Here is a 16,762-nt window from a genome sequence, read left to right on the forward strand (position 1 = left end):
GTGGCCCAATCTCACTCACTGCGCTCTTGTACGGTCACTATGAATCTTCTATTTGTTCAGCTGATCGGATGTGGCAACATCGATATGACAAGGAGCGCCAAGGTTTCTGGTCATGTTTGGTTGTGGAGTAAAATTAATTTGGATCAAATTTCTTATTCCGAGTTAAGGTAGATTAAAATAATTATGTTTGGTTGGAGTTTGGTGGAGTAAGTTCATGAAGAGAAAGAAAATTATAACATGGTGTTACTTTAACCACGAGACCCATATGTGAAGTAAGTTACTTCATATAGAGAGGCGGAGTAACTTAATTCAGATTAGCTCAGATGTTAACTCTATCAAACTCTTTCAAATTTATTTCTCGTTTGACTCCTTAAAAGTAGAGTAGAGGGTTTACTCCACCACTTATTCCACAACCAAACATGATCTAAAGAGGTGGATTGTTGGCGTATCCGTATCCTCCCAGATACCTGACACAGCACAATTAAAATGGACGGTCCAGATTTACTCTCAGTCAGTGCTTGCTCGGAATGGCGTAGGAAAAGTATTATTTATACTTTGAGATTCGTGCCAAGTTAAAAGGAACAGGAAGAGCCATCTGTGCTAAAATAATATCCTAACGACAGCAATTCTGTTAGTCCCGTGGGGCAGCGGGGATTGAGTATGAAATACTATTCCACACGAAGTAGCCCCTAAATGATATTCAATCTCCAAGTCATATCACAAGCATTAATTTCCTAGCATATTTAATGCCGTAGGTAAATATGGAGAATTTCATATATACCTTTCAAAAATCTTGAAATTACGTATTTCATTCTCTATAATTCATAATATCATATTTATTCTCTATATATTAAAAACTCACAATTTTACCAAATGTATAGACTTTTTATTAAATATCATTTCAAATTTATTAAGTACTTATTTAAAAAAAAAAAACTATGTAGCATGTGTAAAAGATCTAAGTGACCAGCTTATGAGTATGGCAAATAATTTATTTCTCTATTTTTAACATATACACAATAGTATTTAGGTATACACTTGCATGTTGATAGGGTGAAAATCAATGCTAATAATATTTATAACCCTAATTTCTACTTACTGTCGATTCACAAGTGTATGAATCTACCGTGTAGTATAGATTGGAGTGTCAATCCGCAAGGATGATGTATTAAGAGATCTAAGATGTAAACTAAGGTCTAGGTTATCGGTTCTTTTAGGTTAGTTGGTGATGAGATTTTAATAGCTTAACAATTTAATCCCTAATTCCAATACAATTCGGTCACAAGCGCATGACCTTATCGCTTAGTAATTTGGGTATCGAACCACAGAGAGGTATTGTAAGTACTGGTTTACCGATTTTCAATAATCTAGACAAGCAAATATTGAGTGATTTTTGTTATAAACTGAATTATAAAAATGCTGAATGAATTAACTAAATGCAGGATGAATTATAAACTAATGCAGGCTAAATTTCAGAACCTCAGCCTGAATTCCAGACATAATGCAGGATGAATTATCTGAATGCAACTTAAATTGATAGAATGCATATTGAATTCCAGAAACATAAAATGATGAGAAAAATCAGAGGGAATGAATATCTAGGATTATGGTTTCACTATGATACTTTTAATTATGTATTTCTAATTGTTTTTCTAATATTTGGGTTGCAATTGTTGAGGGGGTATTATCCTAAGGTAAATGTTTATCCACTTTCGTGGCTTCGCACCGTATCTAGATTAAATAGGTCTCCTACGTTCGTGGCTTACCAGTTTTAATCTAAACCCATTAAGCTATTTGATAACCCGTGTTTTTCCCCAAAAGTTTTTTGGACTACTTTCGTAGCTCCGAGTACTTAAGTTTATTTATGTTGTTCGAGCAATTCAATTTCTCCTTTCGGTTCATCACCAAATTTACCTAGTATTGTTTGCATAACTATCGCTATTTTAAAAAATACTTCTAATATAAATTTCTCCTTTCAGTCCCAATTTAATATTAGTGGATCCCTTAATAAAATAAGAAATAATCAAACAAACCATTCAAGAATTCATAAACAATTCAACATCACAACCACAAATAAATTCAAACAACTAAATTAACATAACAAAAGTATCAAGTTACTCTCATATCTCTAGATAAAATGTTTAGTCAAGTATACTTTCAACACAAGCACAAGTCATATTCGATTTCATTAAAATCAGAAAAATAAAAGAAGAAGAAAAATTAAAACCTCCCTTAATCAAATATTCTTCCCTTGCTTTCCGTTTTATCTCTGCCGAGTCTTCACATTTTCTTCAATTCCCTTCGGTTTGTCTCTGGCCGAATATCCCAATAAAATTCCCCAGTGTAAAATAAAAATGCTAAAGTAAAGATAATCTCTCCTTTCGTCCAGAGCCCAATATATTCCTAATTTGATTAAATCAAATTTTGGTAAGAAATCAATCTGTTGCTATGCGCCAGCTATCAAATTAGCTAAATAAAATTGGCCGAATCAAATATATTAATTGGCAACCAAAATTAGTAATCCAAACAAAGGTCCAAAAATGAATGATGCCCTGCCGATTACTCTCCAATTCTTTCTTTGTAAGATTTTCATTGATTTGTTTCTCCATTCGGCTTGACATTTTTGATCTTCTGTGCACATACAAATTGCGAGGTTTCGTGCTCTAATTCTGCAATAATTAACAACTTGCGCAGTATCTTGTGTCTTGACTAACATTAACTAATATTAAACGAAATGATAAATAAAATGCAATAAAATATGGTAATTAAGACCAATTTTGGGCTTAATCATATGTCAAATAATGCGTCAAGTTATGGTTCATCAGTTGGTTGTGTTCGGTTATTTGATTGTTGGTTTCTCAGTTGTAATGTTGGATTACAACAAAGAAATAGTAGTAGATTTAGTGTTTAGAAGATGGGCTTCTAGGGAATCAGACATTCTATCATTCAAACTTGTTTAATCTAGGTTCTGGTTGTCATAACAATAGCGCACGGTTCTGTCACCATCTGGATGCTATTGCTAATACCTGTCAGTTGCAAAGTTACTCAATAGCATGCGGCTCTGTCACCATCCGCACACGTTTGGGTAGACCGTACAAACTCTGGTTTCAACTCCAATCGGAATCACACACGGTTTGATCAGAACCGCACATGCCCTGCACTGGTATCAATGCGATCTGAAAGCTACTAATCCTATTCTAGTGTTGACCGTGTGTCGGTCTAGCCAACACTTTAACTGAGTAAGCCCATGTCGGTGTACTTAGTTCAGTTGCATGAAGATTTATGATAAGTTCTAATTACCAATATTTCACGATACCAATAATCAAGATTACTCCACTATTAGTCATAGAATGCGACATTCGTATGCTAAACTATATCCTAATAGGTTCCTTAACTGTAATTTGAATACAATTGGGCACCCTTTCGGTCTATTATACTTGTATCTAAGATAACTTATATTCTTTGAATATTGGTTAACCCCAATTAGGTATGAATGGATTGTACACTCCATTCATACGATGTCACTTTAAGCACACAATAAACAAGAGCATAAGATATAAAATCTCAGTAAAAATTCAGATCATAGTGCAAAGATAATATAAACGAACAACTAGATTAAACTCATAAGAATTCAAGATTACATGTCTTCACCCTAGAATAGGGTTGCTTAGCTGTTCATGGCGGGTTCAACAACAAAAGAAACAAAGTACATAAAGAAAGAGAGCAATAAAGAGAGATTGAGGGAGAACACCTATGCTGCCCCTTATCTCATGCACGCCATCTTTACGCCTTGATCCTTCCTCCTCTTCTAGTAGAGACTTTGCTATTCCTTAGTGATTTCTCCTTTGTATAGCCTCCGCTAGAGTGAAACCCTAGTTCTAAGTAGTGGTTTGCAACTCGGGCGGGTACGGGTACCCCGGGTATACCCGTCTCGGGTACGGGTACGTCTCGGGTACAAGGGTATTCGGGTACGGGTATGGCGGGTATAATTTTCAAAACCCATACCCTACCCGTCCTATACCCTTACCCGTGTACCCTTGACGGGTAAGGCGGGTACGGGTAGGGCGAGTACGGTTTTTTTTTTTTTTTTTTTTGCTGTTTTTTTTCTGGTTTTTTTGTTTTTGTTTTTTTGTTGGTTTTTTTTTGTTTTTTTCTGGTTTTTTCCTTTTTTTTCTGGTTTTTTTTGTTGGTTTGGGGGGGAAAAATCAGATTTTTTTAATTTTGAAATGGGATGAACAGTGGTCGGGTATACGGGTACGGGTACTCGGGTAGTCGGGTATGGGTTTAGTCGGGTACGGGTAAACTCGGGTAGGGTATGGTCGGGTATTGGTCCAAAATAACGGGTCCGGTCCGGTTTTTGCCCGTACCCGCGTACCCGAGTACCCGACCCATACCCGAGCTCGGGCACGGGTACCCCGGGCGGCGGGTACGGGCGGGTATACCCGACTGGGGTAAAATCAATCCACTAGTTCTAAGTGCTCTCAGATGTGTATTTTCTTCTGTGGTTCAAGAGAGAGATCTTTCCCAAGCGTCCATTGCTTAAATAGGCCTTGATTGGGAAGTTAGATTTGTAACTGTTGTTCTGATAGTTTCTGCGTGCGAATGCCTGAATAGCATGCGGTTTGGCCGAGATCCGCACGAGCGGTATAACTGCCCGCGGCAGCGCTTCTGAATAGCATGCGGATGAAGGCATCCGTGCGCCTGAGGCTGAGATGTAAGAATTGCGTGTTTTATAGCTGTTTTTGCTCCAATATCATTGAAAATCTGCAATTCTCTAAAATCAAGTGAAATAACAAAAAAGAATATGATTCTCTAAAAAATAAGCAATTGTAACTCGATAAATAGTTATAATGTAAGCTAAGTGATATGGAAATTAGTGACATATTTGACCCCTATCATATGTGTGTCACAAGTAGATAAATAAATTATTAGTTCTCTTAGAGATAATTAATAAGAAGACTTAATATTTCTTACACGGAATATTTTTATTTATTTGATAAAAAGTAAAATGGAAAGTATATAATTAAAACGAGTTATAATAGAAAAGATAATAAATTGAATAAATTTGTGAGTTCTTGAAACTTTTAAAAGATAAATACGATATCATGACTTTTAGAAGAGAAAATACGCAAATTTGAAGTTTTGAGAGGTATGCATGAAATCCCCCGTAGAAAAAACTAACATTAATTCTAACTAAAATTGTTGACTATTATGACCCAAAATATATATTTTTTTTCCAGCTTAATATTTCCCTACGAAAAGGTATACACTTCGAAACGTGGATTTATTCTTTGAACTGTATTCATTCATGAAATTATTATTTTACAATCATAATTTTTAACAAAAGTGCTCAGTATGAAAATAATTTTATTGGACATGTCTGTTTTCGAAGAAACTAAACATAACGTAATAAGAAGAGCACAATAAAAATTATAAACATAAAATTACACAATATAGCATTTAACAACATCAATTTATACATAAATGCCATCAAGGAAACAAAATCCATATGATATTTACATGGAACTATCAGAGTAAGTACCTTAAATTAGTTAGTGGTAAATGAACCATTGAATTAGATCTCCTAATAGGTAGACCAAAATCCTAATAAGCTCAGTATATTTCCAAAAAGATACGGCATGGCACGGCACAAAATAGCGCGCACGCGGTAAACACAGCACAGACATGTGTGTCGACATGGCACAAGCACTCCGGAACACACTGGGGCGCATCACGCGAGGCACGGGCACAGGTAGGCACGTCTCTGGCATGGGCAGGCCATGTGGCAGCGTCTGATTGGCTGAGGGGTGAAGTCACGGATTGAGCTTTCTCCACTCAATCTGAGCTGTCGATACAGATCCGATGGCTTAGATTAATTTATCTGAAAAAAATAATGCAAATTCTAGAAATGATTGCCAGTTAATTTATCTGGAAAGGCCTTAAGGTAAATTTAAAATTTGAGCGGGATAGCTGAGTCTTTCTGACAACTAAATTTCAGTGCTTGAACTGTATGTATGGACCTTTAGAAAGAAATTAATGAGGAAAGTAAATTAATTTCTTTATTTGTCTGTAATTCTAAATTAAGATCATACTGACTTCACAAATGCAATACTCTTCGGTCTCCATTTAAACAACTAGGTTCATGCTTTGAAATTTCAGTGCTTGAACTGTATGTATGATTTTGATTTATTAGTCTGAATGGTTCCCACTTCACACTGATGACAATTAAACATCCTCCTACAATTTCAGACAGTGAACATCAGTAGATGCAGTCTCACACGTTAGTTGCGATATAATATATTAACAATGCAATGGAAATTCATTATCAACACTATATCAAATTTTATGAGAAACATCAAACATACTCTAATAAAAAAAAATTATCTCAAATGTTCAAAAGAGTTTGCAAGGACGAACAGCTGCAATTTATAAGACAAAACAAATATGATTTAAAAGATTAAAAAGAATTGCAAATTGGCATGCCTCTGTAATACATTCTAAAGCATCTTAGGTGTAAAGTTAGATGATGACAAACAAGGAAAATATATAGAAATTAGGCACCACAAAAATCGAGTTGGGAAGGCATCTTGGCCTATTGAAATTGAAAATAAACCACAATTCAAGAAGAGCCTATACATGCATTCCCACAGCTATCTTGAACTCACACTAGTATCCTTTTGCAGATACAAGGTACAGTTCAAGAAAGCTGTGGAAAGGGATGAAAAGGATCAGTCACCTATCAATTCAATCTCTCTCTTTGAGACGGTTGCTTCCTCGAGAGGAGCGAGTCTTCTCTTATAGTACTAGCTAGCTCTGTTTGTCTTTAGGATTTAATCAATTAATGTGGACATGCACTGTAATAAACTGTGAACCTATTTAGGGGGCAGAATATATGACCCTTTTAATGCAAACGGTACGTCAATTAGTAAAAATATTTATGTGCATGATGCCAATTTGAATAAAGACAACATATTAAAACTTCAAAGTCTGTAACAATTTGGAAGATAGTTCTGCATGACTTATCTACAGAAAATAGACCAATTAGATATGTACTTTTTTTTAAATTAACAAATTGCAAATCCACTGTTCAGCCATGTAGCTCTAGTATTTCTTTAATTCACTATTAGATCCAGAGATACAGTTTTAATTTCACCGTCTATATACAGTTCCATGATTACCTGATACCAAATTTCTGCCAGTACAACCTATTGCAAGGGCCCCAGCAGCAGTGCCACCAAAGAGAGGTGTATATATATAATTCACCTATGGTAGGCACTATATGCTATTAAAATGATAATGTACTGGGTTAGTTAAGATATACAGTTGAACCATATTAACTTCTACAATGCATGTGATTAGGTAAATTCACAGATATCAACTTCTGAGGGTCTTCACGTTCTTGTCAGGAAACAATCAACAAAAGATACCAATTCTAATAGTCTAATCTGTTATCCAAAAACTAGATTTACCTGTAATGCTAGCTAGCTATTAAAAAGGGCACGTCAGCCTGTCCCTGCACCTTTTTACCAGGATAAAATCAAATCATTTTGAGTTCGTTTAATTTTTGGTGTAAGAAAAACTTGGCAACATGAAAACAAAAAACAGGAGGAAAGAGGCACAAGGGGTTGGAAATTAAATTTGAATTGTGAATATAAAAGAGGGAGGTTATATGATAAATTTTCTTTTATTAAAAAGGAGTATGAGAGTTTAGTTTACAATTAGCTGGCTTTATATTATTACTTTCTCAGACACATCATGTACTCTACAATCTATTTTACCAGTGTATTTTATACTCGTGTAATATCGGTGAGTGAATTCTAGATATATTATACATAGAAAAAAATACAAAACATTGAATAGTAGTAGCTTCTAGTGAATTCCGTATTACCGATCTTGCTAATGTCGGTTTAGTAATTACTTGAATAATATAGAAGGAGAAAATGGGCTTAAACCTGTTGGTGCTGTTGATTTCGACTATGTCGATCAATTCTCTGTTGCGTACAAACTTTCTTTTTGGACAGTATTTTTGTGAAGATGGCAGCGAGTTGTTGGTCAGTTGGACAAAATCTCAATTTTCACTTCATGTTGCTCAACCGCTTCTCGAATGTAGTGGTACTTGATCACAATGTGTTTGATCCTTTCATGACTTATCGGGTTTTCAATGATAATTACTATCACAATAGGACGTTTGGTTAAAGAGAATCGTGAAAGACATTGGAGACAAGCATCAAGAGCTTATAAAGAGAATCGTGGAAGACATTGGAGACAAGCAACAAGAACTGATAACAATCTATTGGAAAGAAGTAACAGAGCCGATAAAAAGAACCGTGAAAGACATTGGCAGTGGCAGATGGTAATACAAGGAAAATGGTGCTAAACCAGCTCTATAAACTGAAATTTTGTAAATTTGTCTATTGAATTTCTTAATTTTGGTATGCATCAATACTGTTCAACCCATTTATAAAATGAAATTACACCTACATTTGATATTTTAGTCACCCCAATCTCAATTTTCCAATTCCGCCCCTGGACATTGGATCAGACAAGAAACAAGAGCCGATAAAAAGAGAACCATAAAAGACATCGAAGGCACGATTTGGTCATAATTCCATTTTTGACGCTCAACGTGAAGTTGCGGACACTCAATTTCCGACTGCAATTTCACATTGCGGTCGTGTCAAAATTAAATTCAGACCAAATTGTGGTTATTTGATTTAACTTTTTTTTAAGATGGTAAAAGTAAAAAATTTCAGTAGCAACAAGAGCCAATAACAATATATTGTGATAGCAAGTCGGCAATAGCAATCAGTGAAAACCCGGTAAGTCATGAAAAAAAAAACACATTGCGATCAAGTACCATTACATTCGAGAAACAATCAAGCAACGGGAAGTGAAATTGAAATTGATGGCAACTCGATGTATTAGCTTCACTTATTCGTGAGAATAGACTTTTTGCAACACCCCGTTGAATTAGAAACAGGGCCTTGAGATCCTTCATTTGATCTTCTTTTTGCTCCGACATCAATGCTCTCATAATTAGCACCGTAAAATCTTTGTCAACAATATCCCACAAACTTTTCGAAAATAGCATCGTCCACATTTTGATTTTCCACATGTCGTAGTTCTCTCTCGTAAAGGAACCATAGACTGCATGTGCCATAGTTATATATGCTTATACCTGAAGGCATCAACTTAAGACGCTTCTTATACTTTCACGAACACTCTTTACTATTTTGTTAACTTCATTTTCTAACCTGTGCTCTGATATCAAATGTTGAAAATTAATTTTGAATTGTGAATGTACAGAAGGGAAGAGTTATATGATAAACTTTCTTTTATCAGTATTGAGTAGAAGAGTTTGATTTACAAGAATCTGATATTATCTCTTTCTCACGCATGCACATTATACATGAGCTCTACAATCTCTCTCTATATATTTATACTAATAGAATGTCGGTGAGTGAATTTTGTAGATTATACATGGTAATTTTAAGTGCGAAACATTTGAAAAGTAGTCTCCAGTGGATTCCTTGTTACCAACCTTGCTTATGTCAGTATAGTAATTACTTGAATAGTTTAGGAGGAGAAACTGGACTTGGCCTTTTGGTGCTGTTGATTTCAACATAAGGTAAGGTACTGGGAGGAATACATACATTTGTATGGCACAGTTGTTTTCTTCCTCTTTCAAGGAGTACATTTAAATGGTTTGGAGTTTATTATGTCTACACAAGGTACATAGTAGGACAAAATGGTGCTATCTCGTCCCCCGCATTTAATGGCCACGCTAGAGCTTAAAGTGAAGCACATTGAGAGCAGGTACTTCATCCTGCAATCATGAAAACAGAGAGATGTATGGGATTTAATTAGGAGTGTTTGAATACCTAAGATGTAAATACCAAATAAAAATCACAAAGATAACATATATCAATATACTCCTGCCTTCTCCAACAAAACAATATCCTAATATATAGTATTGCTATACCCAGAATATACTGGTACGTACTTGTGCATGTTATACTACTTTCTTTATTTTTTTCTTTTTTTACTTGACCCAACTACTTGGCTCAAATTCTTTGGATAGAAACTTAGAACAACGCCCAATACCAGACTAGACTATGGATGTACCAAGGGAAATTTATTTATCTATCAAACCATGTGAATATATATAATTGCATGACCGAAATCATAGAGTTTTTTTTGTTGTTGTTAATTTGAACTTTGAAGTCATAATATGCATTTCAAATTCAATATGCAATTTAGTTTCAAAGATATCTGGTACTCCACAGTGAATATACTGATCTAGACTTAATGACCTACATGATTTAATGCAATACAAATATATTACTGTACTATACACATGTCAAAACATTATTTGCCAGAAAGTTGCTGGATCTATTATCTATACACCACAAAAGGAGCTTAGACCAAAATAATTGACCACCAGATCAGTGTAGGCCCAAATTAAGTGTGTCTAGCCAAATTTTAATCAGGCGTCCTTTACTGGCTCCACCTTCACATGAACTCTGTTCTGGCAACACACTATTCATCTTTAAAGAAATACACATGACATAGTTGTCTCAATTATAACTCTTTGTCACCGTTCCCTTTTTCTTTCTGCTCTCTCCTCATACAACCCGACGAGCAAATGAAATCAAACTTTTATTCATGTACTTATGTCAGGCATAAGTGATATATGTATCTTTCTATTTGTTGGCTCATCATTATCCTTTCCTTTGTTATATATAGCGATATCACAGTACTGGTTACTGTCATGAAAAGGCTTTCAGTACCGCTCCGATAGAACATGATGCGTGGATTATCTGTGTATTAAAGCAACTATATTTACTGCTCATCCTTGTTTCAATTGTAGTAGTATTTCATTGTATGTACATACAAGTCGAGAAGAACTGCATACTTTTCTCCGCGTTTACAAAATCATATTTTCTCATGGAAATAGTAACATATATTCTCGCGAAATTGAATACAACAAAAATAAAACAATAATGCATTATTTTATTGCTCCGCAAGTAAATACGCACTTTATAAAGAGTAACGTATTTATTTAACTCAAATAGCTAAACAAATTAACAGAAATTAATAGAAGATTGGATAAGGGTTAATTGCAAGGTTGAAAGAAGCAACTTTTTTATTGCACCAGTGAGTTTCTGGATAAGTGCATGCGGCAAGATATGGATAACATAATGAAAGAGATTATGTTATGCCAGGAATTTGTCGTCACAAGCAACCAAAATAATGCAAAATTTTGCTCTGACAAAAATGTAGATAACAAAATGATACAGCATTGGGAGGGCCAACGTTGGGGCCAATTATGTCAGATTATTAAAAAAAAAAATTCTCATTGCTCTTGTCTTGTAATTGTTATTATTGAACTCCGCTCCGTAGCTGTGCATATAATATAATACTGCTCGTTTTGTAAATGATGAATAGCCCATGAAACTCGTCTTGGAGTCCAAATAAGCCTTGTTTACCCATTTATTGGGCTTTCCTTCTGTTTTATGAGGTTTTCTCTTGTTTAGAAAGCAGCAGATAAGAAATGAAAGAAGAATCAGTTTGTAATGTCACTAGCTCTCACACCATATTGTGAAGTGCAATGCCCAAACAAAAGGAGACCAAGAACAATTGGAGGCCATGAACAAATATATTTGCACTTGCTCTTATATTACTTCATCTAACTTCAGTTACTTCTCCTCAAAAATTTTAGAAGGGGGAATTTCATATATACCCCATAAAAAAAAACTCAAAAATATGTACTTTTTTTCTTTCTAAAATTCATAATATTATATTTAGTCTTTCAAATACCACTATGTATGTGTCAGACTTGGAGAAATGAATCATTTCTCTTCACAAAATGGTCAATTAGATCTTTTACACCCGTTACATATTTTTGGCTTACTTTTATTAAAGGAGAAACAAGAACTTCATACATTTAAAACGAGTTTTAATAGAAAAGCAACAATTTGAAATTTAGAAGGGTAAATATGATATTATAGATTTTAGTTTGGGAAATATATAATTTTTTCAACGTTTTTGAGATGTATATATGAATTTTTTTCAAATTAGAATACGAAAATAGTGGATGCTTTCCAAGATAATATTCATACATTTCACTAAAACTAGTGGTTTATATTCTGCATAATATTCCATTCTTTTTTGAAGACAGGACGAAAATTAACAAATATATAATAAAAAAAATAGTGAGCACCAAGCACTGAAAATAACAATGCTGTCTTATTTTAATAATTAATACCACCAATTATTGCATCCAAGGACAACTTGAGACACAAAATTAGATGACATTCAATAACTCAATCTAATCTTGTGTTAAAATAATAATATAACCCAATAGAATGAACCCTAATTCCACCCAACCAATATCATGCCACTAACCCTAATTGGCACATACACCAACCACCCCTAATGAATGCAATTTCAAATCCACCCAAAGAATTAGAAAACAAGTTAAATCTCAATGACTATTTTGTGAACTCTTTCCTTTGGCATACTCTCCAATTGTATAACCAGCAACCCATTTGATGAATCATAAGTGAACTCAACCTCGCTTGAACCCACCAGGCACCTCCTCGGCTTAGCCGAGGAGTACGAGCCCAATCTACCACAACCCTTCACCTCCATACAAACCATGCCAACTGCTTCGCTTCCGGCATTTTCTGTCATAGCAAGTGAAGATCCATTTTCTCTTGTAACTGAACTTGAATCAAGTTCTATCAATTGAACTCCATCGAGACAATGGTATGTGAGAAATTCAACTGCTCCTCCGCCATTATACATGTCTAACAAACCTAGAGGGGCAAATCTATAACTAGGAGCAAAATCCTGCAAGACCACAGTCAAAAGATATACAGGAGTTCATTTTAGCTCACAAAAATTATATGTTTTGTAAAATAGTGTAATTCCAAGTCGAGTTGCTATCAACAAACCTTAATGGGGGCAACAGTAAAGGTCGCATGCTCCAACACCTTTAGAGAGATGGGAATAGCTGCCTTCTTTGAAAGAACAAACAAGTCGCCATTACTATACCGGTACACAACACAATCTCCCTTCCAATCAGCATCGGTCGAGGCCTCTGATATGAGATGGACATCACTGCACTTAATTTCACCACAGAGCGCCTCGGTTCCTGTCTGGTGAAACACATTCTTCTTCTCCACATGACTCCATGCAGCTCCTTGGCAGTTATATACTCCAATTACGCCAGTATATTTGTTCATGTTCCATATCTTCAGCAAACTACATTGTCATATTGATTGAACTGTTTAGTACCCTGTGGGGAGGGATCTATGAAGCTAATTAATTGAGTTAAGCCTAGCCTTTACAACTTCAAGCATACCTCACACCATCACGAGCCGGGTCAGTAAAGAGGCAGTCTTTGGTTGGTCTTCCGGGAAAACGGGCACGAAGGATGGATCCATCAGGTAGGACTATTTTCTTCAAGAGCTCAAAGTTGTGCTTCCCAGGGGCATCACTAAGAAGATACAATCAACAAATCAATGCCTAATTTTAAATAAAACTCAACTAAAATAACAAATATAGTTTAAGCGAGTATTTAGGCAACTACCTGACGTAGATGGGCCCACCACTGATGGCACGGGCAGAGCCATGGTATTCAGCTGCTGGATGGAGAGAGTGAAACATATCCCAATCTGGAAGCATGAACTCTCCAAGAAACACACTGTTATATGCCACTGAGGCTATATGGATTGTATGAGAAACCGGGTCCCGCGGATAGAAATCATCTGATGCCCTTACCACAGCCGTTTGTTTTGAACTATAATTAAGACGACTTAATATTAATATGCAAGTAAATGACATGCACAATTCTAACAGGGAGGTAGGATTAAGGGTAAAAGAATACGTACCAATAAAGGGCATCGGTATTGTGGCTCATGCAAGCAATGATCCCATTATCGGGAAAGTTCTTCGCAACTGAGGCATCTAACCCCTGGTGATACTGTCTGGTAAGCCGCACTCGACCTCCTAGACCAGCTCCAAGTGTTTCTAATATGCATTGCACATCCACCTTCACCCCATCCACACCCGATTTTGCCAAATACGCATGCAACTCATTGTAGAACTTGTACACACTCTTCGGGTTGACCAAGCCAAGACCTTGCAAGGTAAGAACGTCAGTTTTCATAGCCGTATCATTTTCAGATACACCCGGTGAGATTTTTGGGTACTGCATCCGGGACCCGTAAGATTCCATCTCCTCTACTCCAGGTCGCACACCACCCCAGTACCCAGTAATTGCATGCCATACATACACATACTTCAACCCGTATTTCTCCTTAGCCGTCTTTACAATGTTCTCTATACCAACCCCTTGATCACCTTTGATTTGAAATTTGTTGTTCTCTTTTATTCCAGTGAGTCGCTGTACTGGGGTCGTCTCCACCTGTGGGTCAGGTGCAGTCAATTGCCACCCATCATCTATTATGACAAACCGAGGCGGGGTCCCGCCATCAGATAGGGAACGTAACCCAGCCTCAACACCCTCTTGGGTCACATCTACATAGAATGCATCCCAAGTGCACCAACCAAAATAATCGACAATACCAGGCAGTTTCTTCTCTGATCGAGTGCGGAAGGTTCTAAGGTGTGATTTAACAGCTGCGACAGCACCTGAAATTGCCTCGAATGGGTCAGATTTTTTGGCTGTGCCTACAAACAAGGCATGAGAAAATGAGGTCGAAAGAGTATCAACATCTCCACTTTCGATGCATAGTTCAAGGTCGTCGTTTGTGTTGCCTTGGAGAGAGGCACGAAATGGGCCCTCTACTAGGGGTAGAAAGACAGTATACAGCTCGTCTTCTTGATCAGAGGTTGGTTTGGATTCGAGTAAAAGGAACTGGGTCTCATGTGGGATTTCACGCCCTTTCGAGCCCATTTTTTGTGTCATCCACCATAGCTTGAATCGGAAACAGGCAAGGAATCTCACATCCCTGTAAAAAGAGATTAGCAGTACAGGTTAAGAAAGTATTGTATACGCTCTTATTTATTTGAAATAGGTTGAATTTCCACTGGTTATCTAAAAAACCAAACAATCAATAATCCATCAATGTGAATTTCCACAACTCAGAGCTTCAATTCAAATAATACAATACTAGAATTCCTAAAGCAATTCTAAACAAATTGCTTAGATCGAGTTAAGACACTTTGGTCCCTGTGATGTTTGATTAAAATTTGTTAAATATAATAGATCGCTGATTCACGTGAAAAATCAAACACATGCTCAACGCAAGTTAATAAGAGACAACTGGACATCTCCACTTCATGTTAGAAATTGAGAGAATCTGCCTTATGTTTTATTCCTAATTCAGAGAGCAACGGAATTATTTCTTCTGTTATTTTACAGCTATTCAGCTTTTGGCTTCTGATACAGCTCATAGGAGAATACAATGTAATAAGCTGAGCCTATTTAAAGGCATGTAAATCATCTCTGTGGAATATACAAAAACACAATTCAAAATACAAATTAGACTTCTAAAATCAAAACAGCGCCTTCTGATTTTACAAGTCAAATTGATTCAGTTTCATACCTGAATTAATTTGAACAATGTATGGTTAAACCGAGGTCTCCGAACAATGTATGGTTAAACCAAGGTCAATTGCCAGGAATTCAACAAAAAAATGTAATCTAATTGTGAATGGGATATACAAAAATGAAAGAATTTGGGTTCTTACGTTAGGTTCCCCAGGGGGATGATGTGGCGGCAGCTGGGGTCGTTGAACTCTGCACCGAGGAAGACGCCATCAACTGGGCCCGAGGTCACGGCTGAGCTGGAGTACACAGAATTTGGCACACCGGAGAGCAGAGTGCGACCCTTGACTTGGAGCTTTCCATGAGATATCTTAATTGAACTGGTGATCGTCATCTCCTCTTCTTTCCCTTCTTTTCTTACTCTATCCTCTCTTCGTTCGTCTGGCTTTTCTAATACTCCAAACTTCTACAAGCGCATGCAGAGAAATTATTGAATTTGATTAGAAAAAACTTGAATATTTTTCTACATAAGATGGATGAAAATAGGACCTGAATTTATGGTTACCTTGCTTGAAGGAATGGGAAGGCCACGATTGATCCGAGACGGCCGAGGGAAGCTATGTCAAATGAGAATGAAGAAATAATTAATGAGGGGAATTGAACTCTTTATAGAAGTTGCCTAAGAGAAGGGGGGGAAGAAGAAAGGGATGATACCAGGATAAATATGTATTACTCTTAGAAAATGGTGTTAGTGAACATGGAAGGCGAGAAGATAAGAGGAATGAATGGGAGGACAAGAGAAGGGAGGAGGTATTTATACATCTAGCTGAGCAGCTCATGGCGGTACCGGTGTAGCGGTATCTCTTTCTCTCTCTCTCTCTTAGCGTATGCTTATGTGGATTTTGTCTTCTTGTCGTTATCTAATAATAAAGCACAGAAGCAGGCGAAGGGATTGGCTGGAAGAGCCGACCCGCCTCGGTAACTTATAATAATTCGGAAGAGAGAGAGAACTAGAGAAGAGTTAATACTTAATATGGATTGTTTGAGACGGGTGGCTGACAAGAAATTTCAGTTACATTATATAGTTCGGTGCTCGCCACAGAGGATTTCTTTAGCCACTTGTTTTGAGTTTTGACAGAGATTTTGGGGTAATTGGTCTAAGCCGGGGCAACACCAAGTTCAGGCGAGGAGAGCGACTGGCCGGATGAGACTGGCACGATAGATTGGCGTAATAGATGTAGT

The 16,762-nt window shown here is 36.5% G+C and overlaps 1 protein-coding gene across 1 annotated transcript; it reads right to left on the reverse strand.

Moving 5' to 3' along the window:
• Positions 1 to 12,230: 12,230 nt before the first annotated feature.
• Positions 12,231 to 16,397, reverse strand: DIN10 (Raffinose synthase family protein). The gene is made up of 8 exons (XM_078301763.1): positions 16,235 to 16,397; positions 16,086 to 16,137; positions 15,724 to 15,986; positions 13,899 to 14,981; positions 13,598 to 13,807; positions 13,370 to 13,504; positions 12,960 to 13,269; positions 12,231 to 12,855 (listed from the first exon to the last, which is right to left on the reverse strand). Exons 1-8 carry the CDS (start codon positions 16,357 to 16,359, stop codon positions 12,481 to 12,483), a joined length of 2,553 nt encoding a protein of 850 aa, XP_078157889.1. The 5' UTR covers positions 16,360 to 16,397; the 3' UTR covers positions 12,231 to 12,480.
• Positions 16,398 to 16,762: the final 365 nt, after the last annotated feature.

The sequence above is a fragment of the Carex rostrata genome, chromosome 4, assembly GCF_964058835.1.
Source record: "Carex rostrata chromosome 4, lpCarRost1.2, whole genome shotgun sequence".
Taxonomy (NCBI): Eukaryota; Viridiplantae; Streptophyta; class Magnoliopsida; order Poales; family Cyperaceae; genus Carex; species Carex rostrata.

Bases quoted from the DNA above. Each gene is read 5' to 3' on its own strand.
- DIN10 (XM_078301763.1), bottom strand. From the start codon at position 16,359: ATGAGCTGCTCAGCTAGATGTATAAATACCTCCTCCCTTCTCTTGTCC. The intron at 15,987-16,085 runs GTAACCATAAAT...ATGCGCTTGTAG, and splicing joins TTCCCATTCCTTCAAGCAAG to AAGTTTGGAGTATTAGAAAA. The intron at 14,982-15,723 runs GTAAGAACCCAA...CTCTTTTTACAG, and splicing joins ATCCCCCTGGGGAACCTAAC to GGATGTGAGATTCCTTGCCT.